The sequence below is a fragment of the Saccopteryx leptura genome, chromosome 4, assembly GCF_036850995.1.
Source record: "Saccopteryx leptura isolate mSacLep1 chromosome 4, mSacLep1_pri_phased_curated, whole genome shotgun sequence".
NCBI classification, from domain to species: Eukaryota; Metazoa; Chordata; class Mammalia; order Chiroptera; family Emballonuridae; genus Saccopteryx; species Saccopteryx leptura.
This window is the reverse complement of record NC_089506.1, coordinates 213,364,135-213,387,446: the sequence shown is the minus strand read 5'-3', so window position 1 is coordinate 213,387,446 and position 23,312 is coordinate 213,364,135. Positions and strand designations below refer to the sequence as shown.

Below are 23,312 nucleotides of genomic sequence, written 5' to 3'. Positions count from 1 at the left end.
GGTGGCCGGGCCTTGGGACCCTGGCTACAAGGAACAGAGCCTCTGGGAAGATCAGCAAAACAAAGAGCTAGAAGGACTTTTAAATTGGAAAAATACTTTGTTTAAAACCCTTTGGGACTAGAGGACCCCCAGAACGGTGCATATGCCTAAATCCTGTGTGGACACCCAAGTTGTTAGCCTTCCTTTTTCTCTTCCCCCATTGATTTGATAGAGAGGAAGGAAGGGAGAGAGCCAGAAGAATCAACTCGTCACTCCACTTAGTTGTGCACTTGTCAGTTGCTTCTTCTATGTGCCCTGACCAGAGATTGAACCAGCAACTTGGGCGCACTGGGAGGACGCTCTGTCCACTGAGCTATCTGGCCAGGGCTGTTAGCCTTTCCTTTGTTTGAGCTTTTCTAAGTACATCTGCAGGGACTTCTGGATGGAGTCTCTGGAGATAAAGCTGACAAAGTTCTGGATGTCCGCGTCACGCTGTTTCACCAGTCTGTCTGCTGTGGGCTTTCGCATCATGTTCTTGGTCAGCTGTCGAGCGTGAGCTAGAGAAAACGGGGTCCATGTGTGAAAACCCACTGTCTGACACAGTGGCATCATTCCCAACTTTTCCAAGAGTGTGCTAACAGAAACTAGTAGAAAACTTAGAAGATACAGGTAAACAAAAAGAAGAAAATGGAATTGCTTGACCAGGCGGTGGCACAGTGGATACAGTGTTGGATTGGGACGCAGAGGACCCAGATTTGTAACTCTGAGATCGCTGGCTTGAGAACGGGCTCATCCAGCTTGAGTGTGGGATCCTAGACATGACCTCATGGTTGCTGGCTTGAGCCCAAAGGTCATTGGCTTGAGCCCAAAGGTCCCTGGTTTGAGCCCAAGGTCACACTGGCTTGAGCAAGGGGTCCCTCGGTCTGCTGTAGCCTCCTGGTCAAGGCACATATGAGAAAGCAATCAATGAACAACTAATGTGCCACAATGAAGACTTGATGCCTAGAGCCACCAGAAACACAGAGGCAGAAAGGAGCCCTAGTCTCTGGAGTGAGCTCAGCTGTACTCACAACTTGATTTTGGATCTGGTTTCCACAATGTAAGAGAATGCATTTCTGTTGTTTTAAGCACCCTCACTCCAGTTGTGGTAACTTGTTAGAGTAGCCCCAGGACACTAAGTCAGTCTGCATGTTATCGACTTCATAGTGCACTTTTACATGAGAACTTTCCGGTCTCACCAAGGACATCAGCTGGGGAGGGAAAGCGAACACAGGGGAAGAGGAGGGGACAGAAGGAGGCTTTACTCACCCACCAGTTCCCACAGTGACTTGCCCTCCCAGGCTCCTTACCTGGAATGGCCATCCACTGCTCCATCACCGAGAGTGCAGTGCTTTGTACCTGGTCTTCAGGCACCAGCTTGTCTACCATGCCCACCTGGAGGGCCTTTGCCGGCGGGAAGAGCAACCCCAGTTGCAGAGCACGCTCTGCGGCACGGTGCCCAATCGTGTTCACAAGGGTGTCTTTGAACCTGGAATGCAGACACTCAAAACAACTGGTGCTGGGGACTCCCAGGTGGGTTGATTCATCCCTGGGCCAAGTAGAATATGGGTGCAGTCCCTGGCCTTACCAGAAGGGGGCAACAATGCCCAGCTGGGTCTCATTCAGCCCAATGACAAATTTCGGGTTGTCAGCCAGGATTCGGTAGTCACAGGAGAGGGAGATTAGGCAGCCTCCAGCAGGGCTGGCTCCCTGCAGGGGATGCAAGACCACTGGGCTCTAGGTGCTACTGACAGTCTGAGTCTTCCCAAGGCACCCTTCCCTCTGAGGGCTTCCCTACCACTGGGCTCTAGGTGCTACTGACAGTCTGAGTCTTCCCAAGGCACCCTTCCCTCTGAGGGCTTCCCTACCACTGGGCTCTAGGTGCTACTGACAGTCTGAGTCTTCCCAAGGCACCCTTCCCTCTGAGGGCTTCCCTAAGAGGACCGCATCTGCACTCCACCCGCCTCCAACCTCAGGGAGTCAGCAAGGCCACTTGGGAGTGGAGACTCACATTGATGGCAGCAACCAGTATCAGGTTGGACTGGTAGAGCCGCAGCCACATCTCTTGAACAGCCTTCCAGTACTCAGCATAGTGCGCTGGGTTCCTCCCGTACATTTCCATCAGGTCCAGGCCGGCTGAGAAGATCCCGGGGTTGTTCTGGGTGAGCAAGGAGGCCAGGGCCCATCAGAGTCCACCTTCCAGGGCAACACGCCCCAGGGCAGGGGAGCCTGCAGGTGAGGCAGCAGGCTGTCATGCTCAGGGTGGTAGATGCTGCCCCCAGGAGCCCAGAGTTAGGGCTCCAGGACTCAGCCTACACCTCCCTCAGACTCAGTTCCCTCTATGTCCTGGAATGTTCTTCCCTTTCTGAGTTCAAACTGGAAAAGGCAGAACAGGCAGGCAGGGTCAGGTGCTTCCCTGGGCTCTGGGTGGTATCCCAGGCAGAACACTCAGAGGCATGGGGCATGTTCTGACAGTCTGCTGGGTGCATATGCCGTTGACCCCCAAAGGTCAAGCAAGCTGCAGACTGGTGCAAATAGGGAGGTGCTACTGTCTGACCAGGAAAGGGGCAGTGACCAGTCAAGAAACCACACCTGCCTGACTAGGTGGTGGCGCAGTGGATAGAGCGTCGGACTGGGATGTGAAAGACCCAGGTTCAAGACCCCGAGATTGCCAGCTTGAGTGCAGGCTCATCTGGTTTGAGCAAAAGCTCACCAGCTTGGACCCAAGGTCACTGGCTCCAGCAAGGTGTCACTTGGTCTGCTGAAGGCCTGCAGTCAAGGCACATATGAGTTAGCAATCAATGAACAACTAAGGTGTTGTAATGCGCAACGAAAAACTAATGACTGATGCTTCTCATCTCTCTGTTCCTGTCTGTCTGTCCCTGTCTATCCCTCTCTCTAACTCTCACTCTGTCTTTGTAAAGTAAAAAAAAAAAAAAAAAAAAGCCACACCTTGCCTGACCAGGCGGTGGCGCAGTGGATAGAGTGTCGGACTGGGATGTGGAGGACCCAGGTTTGAATCCTGAGGTCACTGGGTTGAGCACAGACTCATCTGGTTTGGGCAAGGCTCACCAGCTTAAGCCCAAGGTCACTGGCTCGAGCAAGGGGTCACTTGGTCTGGTGTAGCCCCCCCACCCCCATCAAGGCTCATATGAGAAAGCAATTAATGAACACTTAAGGTGCTGCAATAAATTGATGCTTCTCATCTCTCTCCCTTCCTGTCTGTCCCTATCTGTCCCTTTCTCTGTCTCTTCAGCTGTCACAAAAAAAAAAAAGGAAGCCACACCTCTGCCCTAGGCTGTCATGTGTGAGAAGACTGAGGAATGATCTTGAAGGCATGTGTGTCCTGTACAGATGCCCCAGGTCCTGAGACAGCTGCCAAGGAAGGGAGGGGAGCAGACACAGAAGAGAAGTGACAGGATGGAATTAGGGGCTCTCAGTAGGATAGTGCTTTCCAGCAGTGGGCACCAAGTTTGGGGTGTTGGAAGGACTATTGGCCAAGAACACCAACAGGGAGGGGTGGCTCAGCAATCTTCACTTGGAAACACCCACCCCTGGGACTCCCATATGGACACAGCACTTCTGAGCAAAGGAGGCCCTCCCACACTCTCAAGCTTCCCCAGCTGGGGGCTGGTGCATGAGTGTGGGAAATAGGCTGTAAGCTGGAAAGGTCCTTATAGCCTAAGGACCTTTAATACTAAGATCTTTTCAACACTAAGCTTTCCCCCACACCTTTGACTGTTGCAAGATGTGGGGTGGTGTACTCTTATGAGGAATCCCATTTATGCCTCAGATAAGTGGCTTTGTATCAGAGACTTCCTTATTTATATATTGGCTTAAAGGCTTTAATTTCTACACTATAAATATAAGGCAGACCGAGGGCTCTCTCTCTCTGACTTGCCTTCAGCATTGAAGAGGCCTCCTGATCCCATCCTCTTTTCTCAGTGAGTCTATTTTCTTAATTCCATGCTGTTCTCCCTCAGGACCTGGAATTACTAGCTGCGCTGGTTCACGGCAAGTGGCACCCAAACAGGGACTGGGGTACGAGAAAACTAAAGGCAGGTGACGAAACTCCCCAAGTGTGCACAGTGAGTAAAGAAAGTTTTGGGGGAGAGTATAGTTGGGAGTAATAAATTATGGGACAGTTAGGGTCAAAAGTAAGGGACCTTTTTGTAGAAATGTTTCCATATGAGAACGAACCGTTGTCTGAAGAGTATCAGGGTGAGCTAGAAACAGAGGGATGTGAATATGAGAAGACCTTGGAGTCTGAGGATGACTCGGGAGAAAATGAGGGTATCTCGGGTATGACGGCCTTAACCGTGGTGCCTCCACCGCTCTCTGCTCCTTCTCACACTCAACCCTCTGCTCCTCCGTACCCTTATCGGGTTGCTTCCAGAGTCTATCTCAGACCCTTGGAAATCCCCGCTCCAACAATCTTTAGATCAGGCTTGAAATCTAGGGGAAACAATGAATGGCTTTGCCTGTTTTCCTGTTGTAGAAAGGCGGGATGATCAAGGGAATGTAGTGCGAGAGCATGAACCTCTACGTTTTAAAACTGAAAAAATTTGGCCTGACCTGTGGTGGCGCAGTGGATAAAGCGTTGACCTGGAAATGCTGAGGTCGCTGGTTCAGAACCCTGGGCTTGCCTGGTCAGGGCACATATGGGAGTTGATGCTTCCTGCTCCTCCCCCCTTCTCTCTCTCTCTCCTCTCTCTCTCTCCCTCTCTCTCTCTTTTCTAAAATGAATAAAAAATAATAAAACAACAAAAAATATTAAAACTCTGAAAAAATTTAAACTTGCTTGTTGTACTCAGTATGGGCCTACTGCCCCTTTTACACTTGGTTTATTACAGGGGTCCCCAAACTTTTTACACAGGGGGCCAGTTCACTGTCCCTCAGACTGTTGGGAGGGCCGGACTATAAAAAAAACTATGAACAAATCCCGATGCACACTGCACATATCTTATTTTAAAGTAAAAAAAACCAAAACGGGAACAAATACAATATTTAAAATAAAGAACAAGTAAATTTAAATCAACAAACTGACCAGTATTTCAATGGGAACTATGGGCCTGCTTTTGGCTAATGAGATGGTCAATGTCCGGTTCCATATTTGTCACTGCTAGCCATAACAAGTGATATGACACACTTCTGGAGCCGTGATGTGTGCGTCCCGCGTCACCGGAAGTAGTACTGTATATGAGCGACGCCGCGCTTTGCGGTGCCGCCACATACAATACTCCAGGAGCACAGGATGGATGCTCCTCTCACTGACCACCAATGAAAGAGGTGTCCCTTCTGGAAGTGTGGCGGGGGCTGGATAAATGGCCTCAGGGGCCGCGGGCCATAGTTTGGGGACCCCTGGTTTATTAGATACTATTAGTGCAAAGGCTCTTCCCCTAAATGACTGGAAGGCGATTGCTTGCTTGTGCCTGGGGGTGATTATTTGTTATGGAAATCAGACTTTAAAAAAATTATTTTTTATTTTTTACAGAGACAGAGAGTCAGAGAGAGGGATAGACAGGGACAGACAGAATGGAGAGAGATGAGAAGCATCAATCATTAGTTTTTCATTGCAACACCTTAGTTGTTCATTGATTACTTTCTCATACGTGCCTTGACTGTGGGGCTACAGCAGACCGAGTAACCCCTTGCTCAAGCCAGCGACCTTGGGTGTAAGCTGGTGAGCCTCGCTCAAAACAGATGAGCCCACGCTCAAGCTGGTGACCTTGGGGTCTCGAACCTGGGTCCTCCGCATCCCAGTCCGACGCTCTATCCTCTGCGCCACCACCTGGTCAGGCGGAAATCAAACTTTTATGAAAAGGCTGCTGAGCAGGATGAGAGAAACCTGCAAGAGCAGGTTGCTGTTACTGCTGATATGTTAACTGGAGAAGAACAATATGCTCCTATGGCGGCTCAATTACAGTATCAACTAATTACTTATCAAATGTTAACCAGATGGCCACACAGGCATGGAAATGCTTGCTTACGACAGGGACCAAAATGGAGGAATTGAGAAAATTAGGCAAAGCGCTGATGAGCCATTTCAAGAATTTGTTTCATGGCTGATTCAGGCAGTTGAAAGATTAGTGGTAGACAAAAAAATAGGAAGAATTTTAGTAAAACAGTTAGTGTATGAAAATGCTAATTCCATTTGCCAGGCTGCACTTTGCCTCACCACAAGAAGGAAGATACAGAGGACTATATCAGAATATGCACTGGTATTGGGACTTCATACATGCAAGGGCTTGCTATTGCCACAGCGCTTAAGGGGAGGCTTCCAGGATACTTTGATAAAATGCAAAAAAAACAAAAAAACAAAAAAAAAAAAAGAAAAAGAAGGAAGGTCAGGGAAGTACTTCTGCCCATGGATCTTGTTTCCAATGCGGGTGTTTGGGGCATTTTGCTAAAAGTTGCCTTACTCCCCCTGGATGTCAGTCTCAGCCTCCCCTTCAAGAGCAGCCAGCTCCTAAAACTCCGGACCTCTGCCCACGTTGTAGGGCAGGGAAACATTGGGCGAATGAGTGTAAATCTAAATATTCTGCTGAATGGCAGGTGATTCAGGGAAAGGGATAACAGGGCCTTCCCCGGCCCCATCAAACAATAGGGGCAATGTCAGTGTTTCCTCAGCAAATTCTGATTCCAGCAGGCCAAACATTGCCCAACTGTCCCGGGCAACAGCAGGCAGCACAGGAATGGACATCAGTCCCACCTCCCAATTCGTATTAACTCCACAGATGGGACCTCAAGCTATACCCACAGGAATTTTTGGACCACTTCCCAGTAACACAGTAGGACTCTTATTAGGCAGAAATGGTTTAACTATGAGAGAATTTTTTGTTCTCCCTGTAGTAATAGATTCAGATTATACAGGGGAAATTAAAGTAATGGCTCACACTCTAAGGAATATAGTCACTGTCTCCCCTGACATGAAAATTGTTCAATTGATCCTTTTACCTCTTTTAAGATAAGGCCACATCCTGCAAAAGGGGCCCCGAAGAAATCGAGGATTTAGCTCCACTGATGCTGCCTATTAGATTCAAAAACTAGGTCAGGAGCGCCCTGAAATGGAACTAACAATACAAGGGCGTAAATTTAAAGGACTATTAGATACTGCAGCTGATGTATCTGTTATTGCTAAGCTACATTGGCCTCCTTCCTGGCCCACTCATGCAGCAGCCACAGAATTACAAGTTATAGAGCAGGGTAAATCCCCCCAACAAAGCTCTACTTTTTTGCGATGGGAAGATAAAGAAGGTCATACTGGACTTTTTCAGCCTTATGTGCTCACTGGATTGCCAGTTAATTTGTGGGGTAGAGATGTTTTGAAAATATGGGACAGTTGCTTGTCAGTCCTAATAATTTAGTCAGTGCTCAAATGCTTGATCAGAGATGTCTGCCCACTAGGGGACTAGGGAAAGAACAGCGGGGGATTCTCACCCCCATAGAAGTGGCTCCCAATACCAGAAGGCGTGGATTAGGGTATCAAAATTTAGCATAGGGGCCTTGGTAGCTCCTGCTACCCCAATAATGTATTGTGCAGACCCAATTACTTAGAAATTAGATGATCCTGGCCTGACTGGGCGGTGGCGCAGTGGATGGAGCGTCGGACTGGGATGCAGAGGACCCAGGTTCGAGACCCCGACATCGCCAGCTTGAGCGCAGGTTCATCTGGCTTGAGCGGGGGGGGGCTCACCAGCTTGGACCCAGGGTTGTTGGCTCAGGCAGGGGGTTACTCGGTCTGCTGTGGCTCCATGGTCGAGGCACATGTGAGAAGGCAATCAATAAGCAACTAGCGTGTCGCGATGAGAGACTGGTGATTGATGCTTCTCATCTCTCTCCGTTCCTGTCTGTCTGACCCTATCTGTCCCTCTCTCTGACTCTCTCTATCCCTGTAAAAAATAAAAATAAAAAAATAAAAGGATGAGCCTGACCTGTGGTGGCACAGTGGATAAAGCGTCGACCTGGAATGCTGAGGTTGCCGGTTCAAAACCCTGGGCTTGCCCGGTCAAGGCACATATGGGAGTTGAAGCTTCCTGCTCCTCCCCTCCTTCTCTCTCTCCCTCCCTCCCTCTCTCTCTCTCTCTCCCCCCTCTAAAAAAAATGAATAAATAAAATAAAAAATAATTAAAAAAATTAAAAATAAAAGGAAGAAATCAGATGATCCTGTTTGGGTACCAGTGGCCCCTTTCTCAGGAGAAACTTAAGGCAGCTGCTCAATTAATACAAGAGCAGTTACAGCTTGGGCACACTGAACCTTCTAATAGCCCATGGAATATGCCAATATTTGTCATTAAAAAGAAATCAGGAACCTAGAAGCTATTGCAGGATTTGAGAGCAATAAATAAGACTGTGGAAATTATGGGTCCTCCAGCCAGGCCTCCCCTCTCCTACTGCCATTCCATGGAATTTTCACCTTACTATTATTGATTTGAAGGATTGCTTTTTTACTATTCCTTTAAGCCCTCATGATTACAAGCGTTTTGCATTCAGTGTTCCTTCACTTAATTTCCAGGCTCCCATGGAGCGATACCAGTGGAGAGTTTTGCCTCAAGGTATGGCTAACAGTCCTACCTTGTGCCGGAAATATGTTGCTCAAGCTATCTGTCCAGTACAAAGGCAGAACCCTAAGGCGTACTTAATTTATTATATCGATGATGTTCTTATTGCTCATCCAGATAAAGACACTGTGCCAACCATTTTGCAACAATTAGAATATTCTTTGAAAGAATCAGGACTTTATATAGCTCCTGAAAAGGTACAGCAATTTTTGCCTTTCTCTTATTTAGGAGAAATTATTGAGAGACAACAAATTCGTCCACAACTATTAGAAATCAGGACGGATCATTTGCAAACTTTAAATGATTTCCAGAAATTGTTCGGAGACATTAATTGACTTAGATCTCCATTAACTACAGGGGAATTAAAACCACTTTTAAACATTCATAGAGGTTCTGGTGAACCAACTTCCCCTCGTTTAGAATTAACCCTCAAGGACTCCTACCAGGACAACTTTGGCAAATGAATGTTACTCATATACCTTCATTTAGCGAACAGTCCTTTGTCCACGTTACAGTGGATACTTATTCTGGATTTATCATAGCCTCTGCCAGAACAGGTGAGGCTGCTAAGCATGTTGTTTGTATACATTTTCTATTTTAAAACTTCCTAAGGTAATTAAAACTAACAATGCTCCTGCATATGTAGGAAAAGCACTTACTATATTTTGTCAAATTTAGAATTGACCTGAGGACACGTATTCCTTACCATCCTCAGGACCACGACATTATAGAGCGTGACCATCAAACACCTAAAAGTCAATTAGAAAAAATAAAAAAGGGGAAATCATACCCTGGAACTCCTCCAAATCTTATCATGCTCTTTTTTACTTTAAAATCTTTTTTTTTTTTTTTGTATTTTTCTGAAGCTGGAAACGGGGAGAGACAGTCAGAAAGACTCCCGCATGCGCCTGACCAGGATCCACCCAGCATGCCCACCAGGGGCGATGCTCTGCCCCTCCGGGGCGTTGCTCTGTTGCAACCAGAGCCACTCTAGCGCCTGGGGCAGAGGCCAAGGAGCCATCCCCAGCGCCCGGGCCATCTTTGCTCCAATGGAGCCTTGCTGCGGGAGGGGAAGAGAGAGACAGAGAGGAAGGGGGGGGGGTGGAGAAGCAAATGGGCGCTTCTCCCATGTGCCCTGGCCGGGAATTGAACCCGGATCCCCCGCACGCCAGGCCGACGCTCTACCGCTGAGCCAACCGGCCAGGGCCTTAAAATTTTTTTTGAATGCTGATATACAGGGCCATTCAGTGGCTTAGAGACTCTGGAAACCAACAAGAAAAGCCTTCCCTGCAGTACAATGGAAGGACCTGCTTACAGGAATCTGGCAAGGGCCAGACCCTGTTCTCCTATGGGGCTGAGGATATGCGTGTGTTTTTCCTAGGACTGCTGAGGCTCCTCGGTGGGTTCCTGAATGTTTAGTGAGACGCCATGAGCCAGGAGGAGAGACTTTACTCCACAAGAGCTATTGTATAAGGCTTATTTTACTCCGCTCTTGTCCTTCTCTCTGTTAAACCTGTTTCTGTAAAAAGTTTAAATTGGCAGTGGAGGGCCTTCAAACCCCTCAATGAGATATCCTGAGCATGGCTTTTAAGGTCTATAATGACTGAGAGGAACAGGAAAAGGCAGACAGAGCCCAAAGAAATCAGGCAAAATACCAGCTCTTGGCATACACCCTTAAAGACTCCAATGCCCCTAAAGGGCCTCATAAGACTCCATCAGGGCCCTGCTTCAAGAGTGGAAAGGAAGGTCATTGGGCTAAAGCCTGTCTGGCTTCTCAGCCCCCGCCAGGGCCATGCCCGTACGGTGGGAAAAAGGGACACTAGAAGGTAGGCTGCCCCCTCGTCCCTCCAAGGGAAGGTTCAGTCTCTCCCAGCCCTATCACAGCCACCTCTGACCTAAACTTGCCCAGCCTTCTGGGACTAGCCACTGAAGACTGAAGGTGCTCAGGGCTGTTGGTCCCATCTCATGTCCCCATGGAGGAGCCTAGGGTAACCATCCAAGTAGCAGGTAAGCTGATCTCAGTTCTTATAGACACGGGGACCACTTACTCTGCCTTGCCCAATTATTCGGGTCCTGCTCATCCCTCGCAGATCTCTGTTGTGGGTGTTGATGGACTTATTTTCCTCCTCATTTGCCATGGATCCACTGCTCCTTTACACACTCTTTTTCACCTCCTGTCCTTGGAATCGGCCCTGTTGCTACTTTTGGCCAGCCAGATTTGCCCACTTCTGTTACAAATTTATCTCTACCACCCAGCACAGTAAATCCCAAGGTTCTCCTCAGCACCTCCACAGCTGCAAAACTCCAGGAAGGGGCCCCCAGTCTCATCTCTCTAGGCTGAAGAAGAACAGGGACTCCATCTCCACACATGCCTGTGATGGCCCTTCTAGTTTAGCTGAGCCATCACCAGAAACCCAGAATTGACATTGGGCTTGAGACAAAAGCTTAATGTGCTGGAAGCAGTGGTCATGGGACTTGGAGGGTAGCTGCAGAGTGTAGAAATGTGACAACAGTTTCAGTGCCTTGCACTTTTCCTGGACATGTTCCTGGACTCCTGGACTTTCCCTGGTTGTGTTTCTTGGACTTCTGCTCTTTGTGACAGTTAATGGACTGAACTGAGGTTGGGTTGCATTTGTAGGGAATGTGAAACGGTAGTATGTCAGCATGGACTTGGTGAACATATTCAAAACAGCAAAGGTTATACTGGCTAAGAATTTGCTTAAAGGCTTTAATCCCTGTAATGTATTAAGACACTTGTTTCGGTATCTGTTAACATTGGCTATGCTAATTTTCTGTTTATTCTGTATTTTTTCTATCTGCCTCTGTATTAGAATCTGGAAAATAAAGAAGGGGGCCCTGGCCGGTTGGCTCAGTGGTAGAGTGTCAGCTTGGCGTGCAGAAGTCCCAGGTTTGATTCCCGGCCAAGGCACACAGGAGAAGCACTCATCTGCTTCTCCACCCCTCCCCCTCTCCTTCCTCTCTATCTCTCTCTTCCCCTCCTGCAGCGAGGCTCCATTGGAGCAAAGATGGCCCGGGCGCTGGGGATGGCTCCTTGGCCTCTGCCCCAGGTGCTAGAGTGGCTCTGGTAGCGACAGAGCGACGCCCCGGAGGGGCAGAGCATCACCCCATGGTGGGCAGAGCATCGCTCCCTGGTGGGCGTGCCGGATGGATCCCAGTCGGGCGCATGCGGAAGTCTGTCTGACTGTCTATCCCCGTTTCCAGCTTCAGAAAAATACAAAAATAAAATAAAATAAAATAAAATAAAAAAGGGACATATGTGGGAAACAGGCTGTAAGCTGGAAAGGTTCTTACAGCCTAAGGCTTAGTTTTAAGACTAAGCCTTTCCCACCCTTTTAATACTAAGCTCTTTTCAACACTAAACTTTTCCCCACACCCTTGACTGTTGCCTGATGAGGGGTGGTGTACTCTTATGAGGAATCCCATTTAAGCCTCGGATAAGTGGCTTTGTATCAGAGACTTCCTTATTTGTATATTGGTTTAAAGGCTTTAATGTCTACACTATAAAAATAAGGCAGACCAGGGGCTTGCGCTCTCTGATATTGCCATCAGCATTGCAGAGGACTCCCGATCCCATCCTCTTTTCTCAGTGAGTCTGATTTCTTAATTCCGCGCTGTTCTCCCTCAGGACCTGGAATTACTAGCTGCGCTGGTTCGCGGCACATGAAGCTAGCGACAATGCTTCCCCACTGCTTGTGACAATAACAACCACCCACTGTCTGTGAAGAGCAGGCAGATAAAGTGTGGGACAGTCACACTCCATGTCCCTTACATCCTTATATTAAGCTACGAAAGCGAGTTGCAGTGCAAGGTGTCCTACAACCACATGCTTGTGTGTGTGCAATACTTGGAGGCTGACCCCTTGTTTCCACAGAATGAGTTCTACTTCTGTAACTTTAAAAGACCCAACAGAGAAAGATGTTCAATCATTACACCAACCAGCCCCTGGGTGGAGGGGAGGGATGGCAGCAGGGACAGAGTTGCCCTTGTTTGAAGGACATGGCAGGACTTTCTGTTCAGCTTTTCTGCCCTTTCCCTTATCCTTTCCTACCATAATTCCCTGGTTCTGCCCCCCATGAAATCCAATACATTTTCTCAGCACAGATGTCTGGCAGAATTACAGCATTTGCACATGGTCCCGCCTCAGAAAATCAAAGGCAAAACGTTATATTCTGGATGTTGGAGAATAAACCACATGATCCTAACTGGGATCATCTCTGTCAGACAAACTAGAAGGGGTGTGGGGCAGCCTGTTTCTGTGATCTAGTAACACTTCTGTAGTGGGTCAAATTGTGTCACTGAAAAAGACAAGGCCAAATGCTCACCTCCACAATCTGTAAATGTGACCTTATTCAGAAATAGGGTCTTTGCAGATGTGATCAAGATGAAGTCATACTGGTCTGTCTAGGTGGTGGCACAGTGGGTATAGCGTCAGACTGGGATGCGGAGGACCCAGGTTAAAAGCCCCAAGGTCGCCAGCTTGAGTGCAGGCAAACCAGCTTGAGCGCAGGGTTGCTGGCTTGAGCATGGGATTATGGACATGACTCCATAGTAGCTGGCTTGAAGCCCAAGGTTGCTAGCATGAGACCAAGGTCACTTGCTCTGCTGTAGCCCCCCCCACCCGGGTCAAGGCACATATGAGAAAGCAATCAATGAACAACTAAGGTGCCACAACGAAGAATTGATGCTTCTCATCTCTCTTCTTGTCTGTCTGTTCCTATCTGTCCCTCTCTCTGACTCTTTAACCAAAAAAAAAAAAAAAAAAAGATGAGGTCATTCTGGAGTAGGGGGCCCCTAAATCCTGTGACTGGTGTCCTTCTAAGTAGAGGGAAATCTGGACGCAGGGACATAGGACAGACGTTTGTGAAGATGGAGGAGACTGAAGTGATAGAGACAAGTATGGAATACCAGGAGCTGCCAGAGCTGAACAAGGCCAAGGAGGAGTGTCCCCTAGGGCCTGCAGGAGTAAGCCCTGCCAATGCCTTGATTTTGACTTGTGGCCCCCAGAACACCTCCCCAGCCTGGTCTTAGCTGTGTCCTCTCTTGGTACCTGTGGTGGCTGGCAGAGCAGGTGGGCCTGATGCCTGCTGGAGGGGACAGGAACACATGAGGCACCCAGTCCTGCAGATCTGGGTGTTAAAAACAGCCCAGGCTCTGCAGACCACTCAGGGAGGGCACCCCGGAACCCACTGCCCAGTTTGTGCAGGGTCTACCCTTCATGAATCAATGTGGGCTCAAGGTTTGTCCCCGCAAAAATGTCACCCGCTCAGGACCATGATCCCTAAAAGTCTCTTATGAGCACCTGTGATCAGGGCTGCCTCGTTATTCTATACCATGTGACTCTGAGTTCAGACTTCAATCTGGTACCAGGTTTACACTTTGATCAGGGAACTTGGGGCCTTGGGGAGCTAACGAGCACCTACTGAAGTTATGATGATGCCTCGGAAAGTCTTGTCGTTCTCCAGTTTCTCCAGGCTGATGACGAACTCCGTCAGAAACTCTAGGCTGAGGCTGTTCACTGGGGGGTTGTTGAACTTCATCACAGCGATCCCTAGTGTGATAATGAAGAGAAAGCTCATGCTCAACATTGGAAGAGTGCCCCAAGTCACCTGGCACCTTCAATCTGGCCATGGGAAGTTACATCGGTATTTTTTTGTTTAAATTTATTCATTTTAGAGAGGAGTGTGTGTGTGTGTAAGAGAGAGAGAGAGAGAGAGAAAGGAGGAGCAGGAAGCATCAACTCCCATATGTGCCTTGACCAGACAAGTGCAGGGTTTTGAACCAGTGACCTCAGCATTCCAGGTAGTCGCTTTATCCACTGCGCCACCATAGGTCAGGCCTACATAATTTTTTTAGTTGGAGTGAGAGTCTCATAACATAAGTTAACCATTTAAATGTGAACAATTCAGCTTGGCCCTGTGGTGGCACAGTGGATAAGGCATCGATCTGGAATGCTGAGGTTGCCAGTTCAAAACCCCAGGCTTGCCTGGTCAAGGCACATACTAGAGGCAACTGCTATGAGTTAATGCTTCCTGCTCCCCTTTCTCCTGCCTCTCACAAATCAATAAATAAAGTCTTAAAAAAAAAGTGAACAATTCAAGTCCATTAAGTACATTCACACTGTTGTACAACCACTATCCAGTTTCAGACCATTTCCATTACCTAAAAAGGAAATCCTGTACCAACTGGTAGGGCAGGCACCATTCTTCCTGTCCAGCCCCCCTGGCAACCATGGATCTTTCTGTTGCCATGGATTCGCCTATTATGGACTTTTCATATAAATGGAATCACATGTGACCTTTTGTGTTTGGCTTCATTTCACTTAACATGTTTTTTGTTTTTTTTTAAGTTTTTTTTGTTTGTTTGTTTTATTTTGTGGCAGAGACAGAGAGAGTCAGAGAGAGGGACAGATAGACAGGAAGGGAGAGAGATGAGAAACATCAATTCCTCCTTGCGGCTCCTTAGTTGTTCATTGATTGCTTTCTCATATGTGCCTTGACCGGGGGGCTACAGCAGACTGAGTGATCCCTTGCTCAAGCCAGCAACCTTGGGCTCAAGCTGGTGAGCCTTGCTCAAACCAGATGAGCCCACGCTCAAGCTGGCAACCTCGGGTCTTGAACTGGGTCCTCCATATCCCAGTTTGATGCTCTATCCACTGCGCCACCGCCTGGTCAGGCCCACTTAACATGGTTTTTTTTATTTTTATTTTTTTAAGATTTTATTTATTCACTTTAGAGAGGAGAGAGAGAGAGAGAAAGAGAGAGAGAGAGAGGCGCAGGGGAAGGAGCAGGGAGCATCAAATCCCATATGTGCCTTGACCAGGCAAGCCCAGGGTTTCAAACCGGCGACCTCAGCATTCCAGGTTGACGCTTTATCCACTGCGCCACCACAGGTCGGCCCACTTAACATGTTTTTTTATTTGTATGGTTTTTTTTTTGTATTTTTCTGAAGCTAGAAACCGGGAGAGATAGTCAGACAGACTCCCACATGCGCCCGACTGGGATCCACCCGGCACGCCCACCAGGGGGCGATGCTCTGCCCACCAGGGGGACGATGCTCTGCCCCCTCCGGGCATCGCTCTGCCGCGACCAGAGCCACTCTAGCGCCTGGGGCAGAGGCCAAGGAGCCATCCCCAGCGCCCGGGCCATCTTTGCTCCAATGGAGCCTCGGCTGCGGGAGGGGAAGAGAGAGACAGAGAGGAAGGAGAGAGGGTAGGGGTGGAGAAGCAAATAGGCGCTTCTCCTGTGTGCCCTGGCCGGGAATCGAACCCGGGACTTCTACACGCCAGGCCGACGCTCTACCACTGAGCCAACCAGCCAGGGCTTAACATGTTTTTAAGGTTCACCCATGTTGTAGCACAGGGGTCCCCAAACTTTTTACACAGGGGGCCAGTTCACTGCCCCTCAGACCGTTGGAGGGCCAGACTATAAAAATACAAAACAGGCCTGACCTGTGGTGGCGCAGTGGATAAAGCGTCAACCTGGAATGCTGAGGTTGCTGGTTCAAAACTCTGGCCTTGCCCGGTCAAGGCACATATGGGAGTTGAAGCTTCCTGCTCCTCCCCCCTCCTCTCTCTCTTTCTCTCCCCTCTAAAATGAATGAATAAATAAAAATAATTAAAAAAAAAACAAAACAAAAAAACACAAAACTAGGAACAAATCCCGATGCACACTGCACATATCTTATTTTAAAGTAAAAAAAAAAAAGGGAACAAATACAATATTTAAAATAAAGAACAAGTAAATTTTTTTTTTTTTAAGAACAAGTAAATTTAAATAAACAAACTGACCAGTATTTTAATGGGAACTATGGGCCTGCTTTTGGCTAATGAGATGGTCAATGTGCTCCTCTCACCGACCACCAATGAAAGATGTCCCCCTTCCAGAAGTGCCGCAGGGCCAGATAAATGACCTCAGGGGGCTGCATGTGGCCCCGGCTGTAGCATATAACAGTGCCTCATTCCTTTTAAGGTCAAATAAGGTCGAATGCAGCATTTTGTCTATTCATTTATATGCTGATGAAAACCTGGGTTAGTTCCACCTCTTGGCTATTGTGAATAATGCTTCTATGAACATTCATGTACAAATTTTTGTTTATCTTTTCTTCCCAGGCACAAATCCACCATCCTCATGGGAGTAGGAAATGGCCTAGTTTCTTGAGGAGTGAGTGAGCCAACTCTGTGAACTAGATGTGCAAGGAGGAATCCAGTGAGGTGCTCTGGTTCATGCCTGCTTAAAGATACAGGCGACAAATATGGGGTGGGGGTGTCAGATATTCTCCATTCATTCATTATGCCAGCAGCAGAAAAAGTCGGAAGGGCAGGGCCTATTTGTAGACAGTGCAGCTGTTGGCCTGGACTGGCTAGGGCCATCTGTTCTCACTGCCTGGCCAAGGGCAGACCTCAAGGACTTCAGATATGCTACCATTCATTTAGGGTGCATCTCACTGGTCAGGACCTTGGAAACTTCCGGACTATCAACACAAACCATTCTCTGTGATTGAGAACCAAGTTCTGAAGGCAATGGGCTCTTTTGAGGCCTTTAATGTAGGAGGGAGAGGTAATTATTACCTAGCTACAGGTATGTACATGAGCATAAGAAACAATCAAAACTTCCAGAAGTGGGCTCTCTAAACTTGGTTTGGAAGGAAGTTTCTGAAGGTGACCCTGGATTTCTGTGGAGTCTGCTGGAGCAGAATTGAGGACGGTGGGTAAACATAAGAGGCCAAAGGTGAACATAAGTTAACAAAGAGGAATTTGGATAAGCTTGGACCCTAGAGCTAAGGAACAACACCTCTGGCACAGAATGAGTACTAAAATGTTACTTGAATGGAAATGTTAAATCAGCTTCAGTAACAGCATTTAAATAAAAACATTTTTAAAGTACTTCTAATCTATTACTTCATTCATGCCTCAAGATTCCTGCAAGCCAACTGGATCTGGTAGTGAGGACAGAAACAGATCTGGCTTTCTGACTCCAATCTTGATTTTACCAAGCAAATGAAGCTAATGAGTTCTTCTGTGGTAGGGTGGGAAAGCATTTTGGTAAGAAAATTATCTCAGCGATACCCTTTTTTTCCCTTAAAGACTTTATTAATTAACTAAAAAAAAATTAAGTGAGAGCAAGAAAGGCAGAGAGACAGACTCCTGAATGCACCCAACCCAGGATCCACTGGGCAAGTGCCCTATGGGCTATGCTCTGTCTGGGTGTTGCTCCATTGCTCTGCAACAGAGCTGTTTTTAGCTCCTGAGGCAGAAGTACTCAGTGCTGAGGGCCAAATCTGAGCCAACTCACTAGAATCAATTGAGTCATGGCTGCGGGAAGGGGAAAGAGTGGGAGAGAAGGAGAGAGGAAGAGGAGAGGGGGAGAAGGGGAGACAGAGAGAGGGAGAGAGGGAAAGGAGGGGGAGGGGTGGAGAAGCAGATGGTCACTTATCCCATGTGCCCTGATTGGGAATCAACCCAGGACATCCACATGGCAGGCCAACACTCTGCCACTGAGCCAACTGGCCAGGGCTTATTTATTAATTCTTATAGAAAGAAGAGAGAAGTGAGGAGCAAGAAGTATCAACTCATAGCCTGATCTGTGGTGGCGCAGTGGATAAAGTGTCAACCTGGAAATGCTGAGGTCGCCGGTTCGAAACCCTGGGCTTGCCTGGTCAAGGCACATATGGGAGTTGATGCTTCCTGCTCCTCCCCCCTTCTCTCTCTCTCTCTCCTCTCTCTCTCCTTTCTAAAATGAATAAAAAAAAAAAAAAAAAAAAAAAAGAAGTATCAACTCATAGCTGCTTCACTTTAGTTGTTCATTGCTTGCTTGTTGCTTATAGTACATGCCTTGACCAGGCAAGCCCAGGGTTTTTACAGACAGATAGGAAGGGAGAGAGATGAGAAACATCAATTTTTCGTTGTGGTTCCTTAGTTGTTCATTGATTGATTTCTCATATGTGCCTTGACCAGGGGGCTACAGCAGACCGAGTGACTCCTTGCTCAAGACAGCGACATTGGGCTCAAGCTGTGAGCCTTGCTCAAACCAGATGAGCCCGTGCTCAAGCTAGTGACCTCAGGGTCTCAAACCTGGGTCCTCCACATCCTATTCCGACACTCTATCCACTGCGCCACTGCCTGGTCAGGCTGTACTTTTTGATATATATATTAAAATCTGTCTCAGAAATGATCCTTTTAGAAACTCAGGTTTTTGTTGGACTCGGGGGTTGGGCCTAGTCTGAGTTAAGGCCACTCTAACCCAGAGAGGGGCTAAACAAAGGAACATGGTGCTCTGACACTGTTACAGGTGTAGAACCTGTGTGTTTGTTTGGGTGTAGAGGAGGATGGTTTTCCCCAACGCACAGCAGGGCATCATCTTTTTTTTTGTTGTTTTTTTTTTTTTTCCTGAAGCTGGAAACGGGGAGGCAGTCAGACAGACTCCTGCATGCGCCCGACCGGGATCCACCTGGCATGCCCACCAGGGGGCGATGCTCTGCCCATCCAGGGCATCGCTCTGTTACGACCAGAGCCACTCTAGAGCCTGGGGCAGAGGCCATGGAGCCATCCCCAGCGCCCGGGCCATCTTTTGCTCCAATGGAGCCTCGGTTGTGGGAGGGAAAGAGAGACAGAGAGGAAGGAGAGGGGGAGGGGTGGAGAAGCAGATGGGTGCTTCTCCTGTGTGCCCTGGCCAGGAATCGAACCCGGGACTTCCACACGCCAGGCCGACGCTCTACCACTGAGCCAACCGGCCAGGGCCGGCAGGGCACCTTCTTGAAAGGCTGAGGAGGTCATGGGACAGATTGTCCTAAAACCCAAAACGTTGTCTGACCAGGTGGTGGCGCAGTGGCTAGAGCATCGGACTGGGATGTGGAGGACCCAGGTTTGAGACCCCAAGGTCACCAGCTTGAGCGTGGGCTCATCTGGTTTGAGCAAAGCTCACCAGCTTGGACCCAAGGTCGCTGGCTCGAGCAAGGGGTTACTCGGTCTGCTCATGGTCAAGGCACATATGAGAAAGCAATCAATGAACAACTAAGGTGTTGCAACAAAAAACTGATGATTGATGCTTCTCATCTCTCTCCGTTCCTGTCTGTCTGTCCCTATCTATCCCTCTCTCTGACTCTCACTCTGTCTCTGTAAAAAAAACAAAAACAAAACCAAAACGTTGCCCACCACTGACCCCACACCTTCTCAGCACCTAAGTCTAGAGTGCTTTGTGGTAGAGAAAGCACAGGTTTCTCTTTCAAAAGTAGCTTTTCTACCCTTTCTATCTCCTCTGGAGAGTATTAAGAGGTGTTCTGATGGGGGCAGGTGGCTGTTAGGAGTGATTCCACTTGTGGCTCCTGGCTTTAATTAGTTTAATGTCTGCTGGATTCTGTGCCATGTGGACTATTAAGAAAAAAGAAAATATTTTATTCTAAAAATACTTCCAATTATCATTTTTTAATTTAACGGTTTAAAGGGGCACATCCCCAAACTTTTAAAACAAACATTTTTAGCCTGACCTGTGGTGGCACAGTGGATAAAGCGTTGACCTGGAACGCTGAGGTCACTGGTTCAAAACCCTGGGCTTTCCTGGTCAAGGCACGTTTGGGAGTTGATGCTTCCTGCTCTACCCCCTTCTCTCTCTCTCCTCTCCTCTGTAAAATGAATAAATACCTCCTGTCTAAAATGAATAAATATCTAAAACAAAAAAACAAACATTTTTATCTTCAAAATGAACTTGGAGGAGAAACCCATTTAAACTAACACCTAGATTGATGACTTTTTTTTTTTTTTTTACAGAGACAGAGAGTGAGTCAGAGAGAGGGATAGACAGGGACAGACAGACAGGAATGGAGAGAGATGAGAAGCATCAATCATTAGTTTTCCATTGTGCGTTGCAACACCTTAGTTGTTCATTGATTGCTTTCTCATATGTGCCTTGACCATGGGCCTTCAGCAGACCGAGTAACCCCTTGCTGGAGCCAGCGACCTTGGGTTCAAGCTGGTGGGCTTTTTGCTCAAACCAGATGAGCCCACGCTCAAGCTGGCGACCTCAGGGTCTCGAACCTGGGTCCTCCACATCCCAGTCCGATGCTCTATCCACTGCTCCACCGCCTGGTCAGGCTAGATTGATGACTCTTAAGCAGTAATCTCAACTGACACTGACTTTAAAACTGGGGTTAAGAAAGGGGGCTTTTGCCTGACCTGTGGTGGCGCAGTGGATAAAATGTCAACCTGGAAATGCTGAGGTTGCTGGTTCAAAACCCTGGGCTTGCCTGGTCAAAGCACAATATGGGAGTTGATGCTTTCTGCTCCTCCCCCTTCTCTCTGTCTCTCTTTCTCTCCCCTCTCTATAATGAATAAATAAAAAATAAAAATAAAAAAAAAGAAAGGGGGCTTTTCCTCTCCTTCCCTTCCTCCTCTTCTCCCCCAGGCGTGTTTCTCCTTCCCTCTAAGGCAGGGGTCCCCAAACTACGGCCAGCGGGCCGCACGCGGCCCCCTGAGGCCATTTATCCGGCCCCGCCGCACTTCTGGAAGGGACACCTCTTTCATTGGTGGTCAGCGAGAGGAGCATAGTTCCCATTGAAATACTGGTCAGTTTGTTGATTTAAATTTACTTGTTCTTGCCTGACCTGTGGTGGTGCAGTGGGATAAAGCGTCGACCTGTAACACTGAGGTCGCCGGTTTGAAACCTTGGGCTTGCCTGGTCAAGGCACATATGGGAGTTGATGCTTCCTGCTCCTCCCCCTTCTCTCTCTCTCTCTTACTCTCTCTCACTCCTCTCTCTCTAAAAATAAAAAATAAAAAATAAAAATCAATAAATAAAATATTTAAAAAAAAATTTACTTGTTCTTTATTTTAAGTATTGTATTTGTTCCTGTTTTGTTTTTTTACTTTAAAATAAGATACGTGCAGTGTGCATAGGGATTTGTTCATAGTTTTTTTTTATAGTCCTGCCCTCCAACGGTCTGAGAGACAGTGAACTGGCCCCCTGTGTAAAAAAGTTTGGGGACCCCTGCTCTAAGGGGCCCTACCAGACTTGAAACTAAGGGAGCAGTGGACAGTGGCAGCTCGTCCTGGGCTAACCCCCTCAACCTGACTTTCTTCCTGCACGGCCAATAAATTCTTCCTTTACTTGCTGGGAAAAACAACAGAACTGGGTTTTCCTCATGGCTCTCAGAAATTCAAAAACTTTCACGTGAGTCTGGATTCCAGTTCTGGAAAGAATTAATACAACGAACCTGATTATGGAGCATGCCCTGTAGCCAGCATGGCGAAGCATTAGTCAATTTTGTTTTGTCCCCCCTTGGCAGTCAGGACAAGCAATGGAACCAACTCAGGAAGTTGGGTAACTCTGGCCTGCCAGGCATTGGCACCATCGCCGAATCTCTCAATCTATGGGCCCATGCACGGAGGGCGCCCGGACTCCAGAGGTCGTAGAGGACAAGGGATTTTTTTTTTTTTTTTTTGCATGTGTGTGGCAGAGACAGAGAAGGGGAAAGATAGATAGGAAGGGAGAGAGATGATGAATGAGAAGCATCAATTCTTCGTTGCAGCTTCTTAGTGGTTCATTGATTGCTTTCTCATACCCTATGTGCCTTGACGGGCAGGGCAGGGGGAGCTGCAGCAGAGCGAATGATCCCTTGCTCAAGCCAGCGACCTTTGGGCTCAAGCCAGCGACCATGGACATCCCTATGATCCCAGGCTCAAGCCAGCGACCCTACACTCAAACTGGCGACCTCGGGGTTTCGAACCTGAGTTCTCGGCGTCCCAGTCCTATGCTCTATCCCCTGCGCCACCGCCTGGTCAGAAGGGCTTTTACCTGCGGCCGGGTTGGGCTCCACCAGGACCCGCTGGCTCCCGAAGCGTCTTGGGCCGAGGTCATAGCCGGCCGCTGACTTCCTCGGCCCAACGGCCGAGCCCCGGAGGCAGGCCCCTGTGAACGGCAGTGCGAGGCCCGTTAGCTCTCCGCCCCTGCCCATCCCGTCTACCAAACCTTATCCCCAGCCCGTCCGCAGGTCACGTACACGGGCGGAGAAGGGTGGGGACCAGGAAGCGCATTCCCACCGTCAGCGCCATCTCGACAGGACTGAGTCGGGGTCACGGCGCCGGGATGAAGTCACACAGCCGGGGGCGGGGCTGAGGTCAGCCACACCCCCTGGCCTAGTATTCCCTCCATTCGCAGGCCAAGGCCCACCCATCTTCTTCCCGGCTCAGCCTGCCGCTCCACAGTCCACCGTGTCAACCAAGGCGTAAATCCTCCTGGTCCCCAGGTTCTCGGGCCATTCTTCCTGGTACCATAGCAGGCTGCCCTGCAATGGGCCTGACCGACACTGGAGCTCGGGATGGAGGGTTGCCGGTGTTGGCGTGACCCGATTACCGAGGACAGAACCAGTGTTCTGCTCCCACCCCCCACTTAAACAATGGGGGGCTTGCCATGCTTTTCCAACCTGGCAAAGATTAAACTACCCAGGCAGCAGTGTTGAAATTGGGAGTGACTGAACATAAATTACATAAGTCATGGGGCAGGGAGTCCTGGAGAGATTCATCTTTAAGGGGTAGTAAGGGACTTTGGGAAACCTGGCAAGTTCACACCAAGCTGAAAAGGATGCTACAGAGGAAATGCAGGTGGGGCCAGGTGCTGCCTCAAATGTGGGCTGTACCTCCTGCTGTAACGAGAAAAGAAATTAAGGCCAGTGTGGCCACAGGCGTAAGGATCAGCATAGCGTGATGACTAACAGTACACCGGC

The 23,312-nt window shown here is 48.5% G+C and overlaps 1 protein-coding gene across 1 annotated transcript; it reads right to left on the bottom strand.

Annotated features, from left to right (window-relative positions):
• Positions 1 to 62: 62 nt before the first annotated feature.
• ECI1 (enoyl-CoA delta isomerase 1) lies at positions 63 to 22,713 on the bottom strand. Its single transcript, XM_066382858.1, has 7 exons — positions 22,590 to 22,713; positions 22,385 to 22,498; positions 14,021 to 14,148; positions 2,030 to 2,176; positions 1,607 to 1,728; positions 1,329 to 1,507; positions 63 to 536 (listed from the first exon to the last, which is right to left on the bottom strand). The coding sequence occupies exons 1-7, from the start codon at positions 22,639 to 22,641 to the stop codon at positions 370 to 372; spliced, it is 909 nt and encodes a 302-aa protein (XP_066238955.1). The 5' UTR covers positions 22,642 to 22,713; the 3' UTR covers positions 63 to 369.
• Positions 22,714 to 23,312: the final 599 nt, after the last annotated feature.

What these genes read in the sequence shown, in the direction of transcription:
- ECI1 (XM_066382858.1), bottom strand. Translation starts at nt 22,641, where the DNA reads ATGGCGCTGACGGTGGGAATGCGCTTCCTGGTCCCCACCCTTCTCCGC. An exon ending in CCCCACCCTTCTCCGCCCGT is followed by an intron (nt 22,499 to 22,589) that starts GTACGTGACCTG and finishes TGCCGTTCACAG; the next exon opens with GGGCCTGCCTCCGGGGCTCG. An exon ending in GAGGCATCATCATAACTTCA is followed by an intron (nt 2,177 to 14,020) that starts GTAGGTGCTCGT and finishes TTGCTCACCCAG; the next exon opens with AACAACCCCGGGATCTTCTC.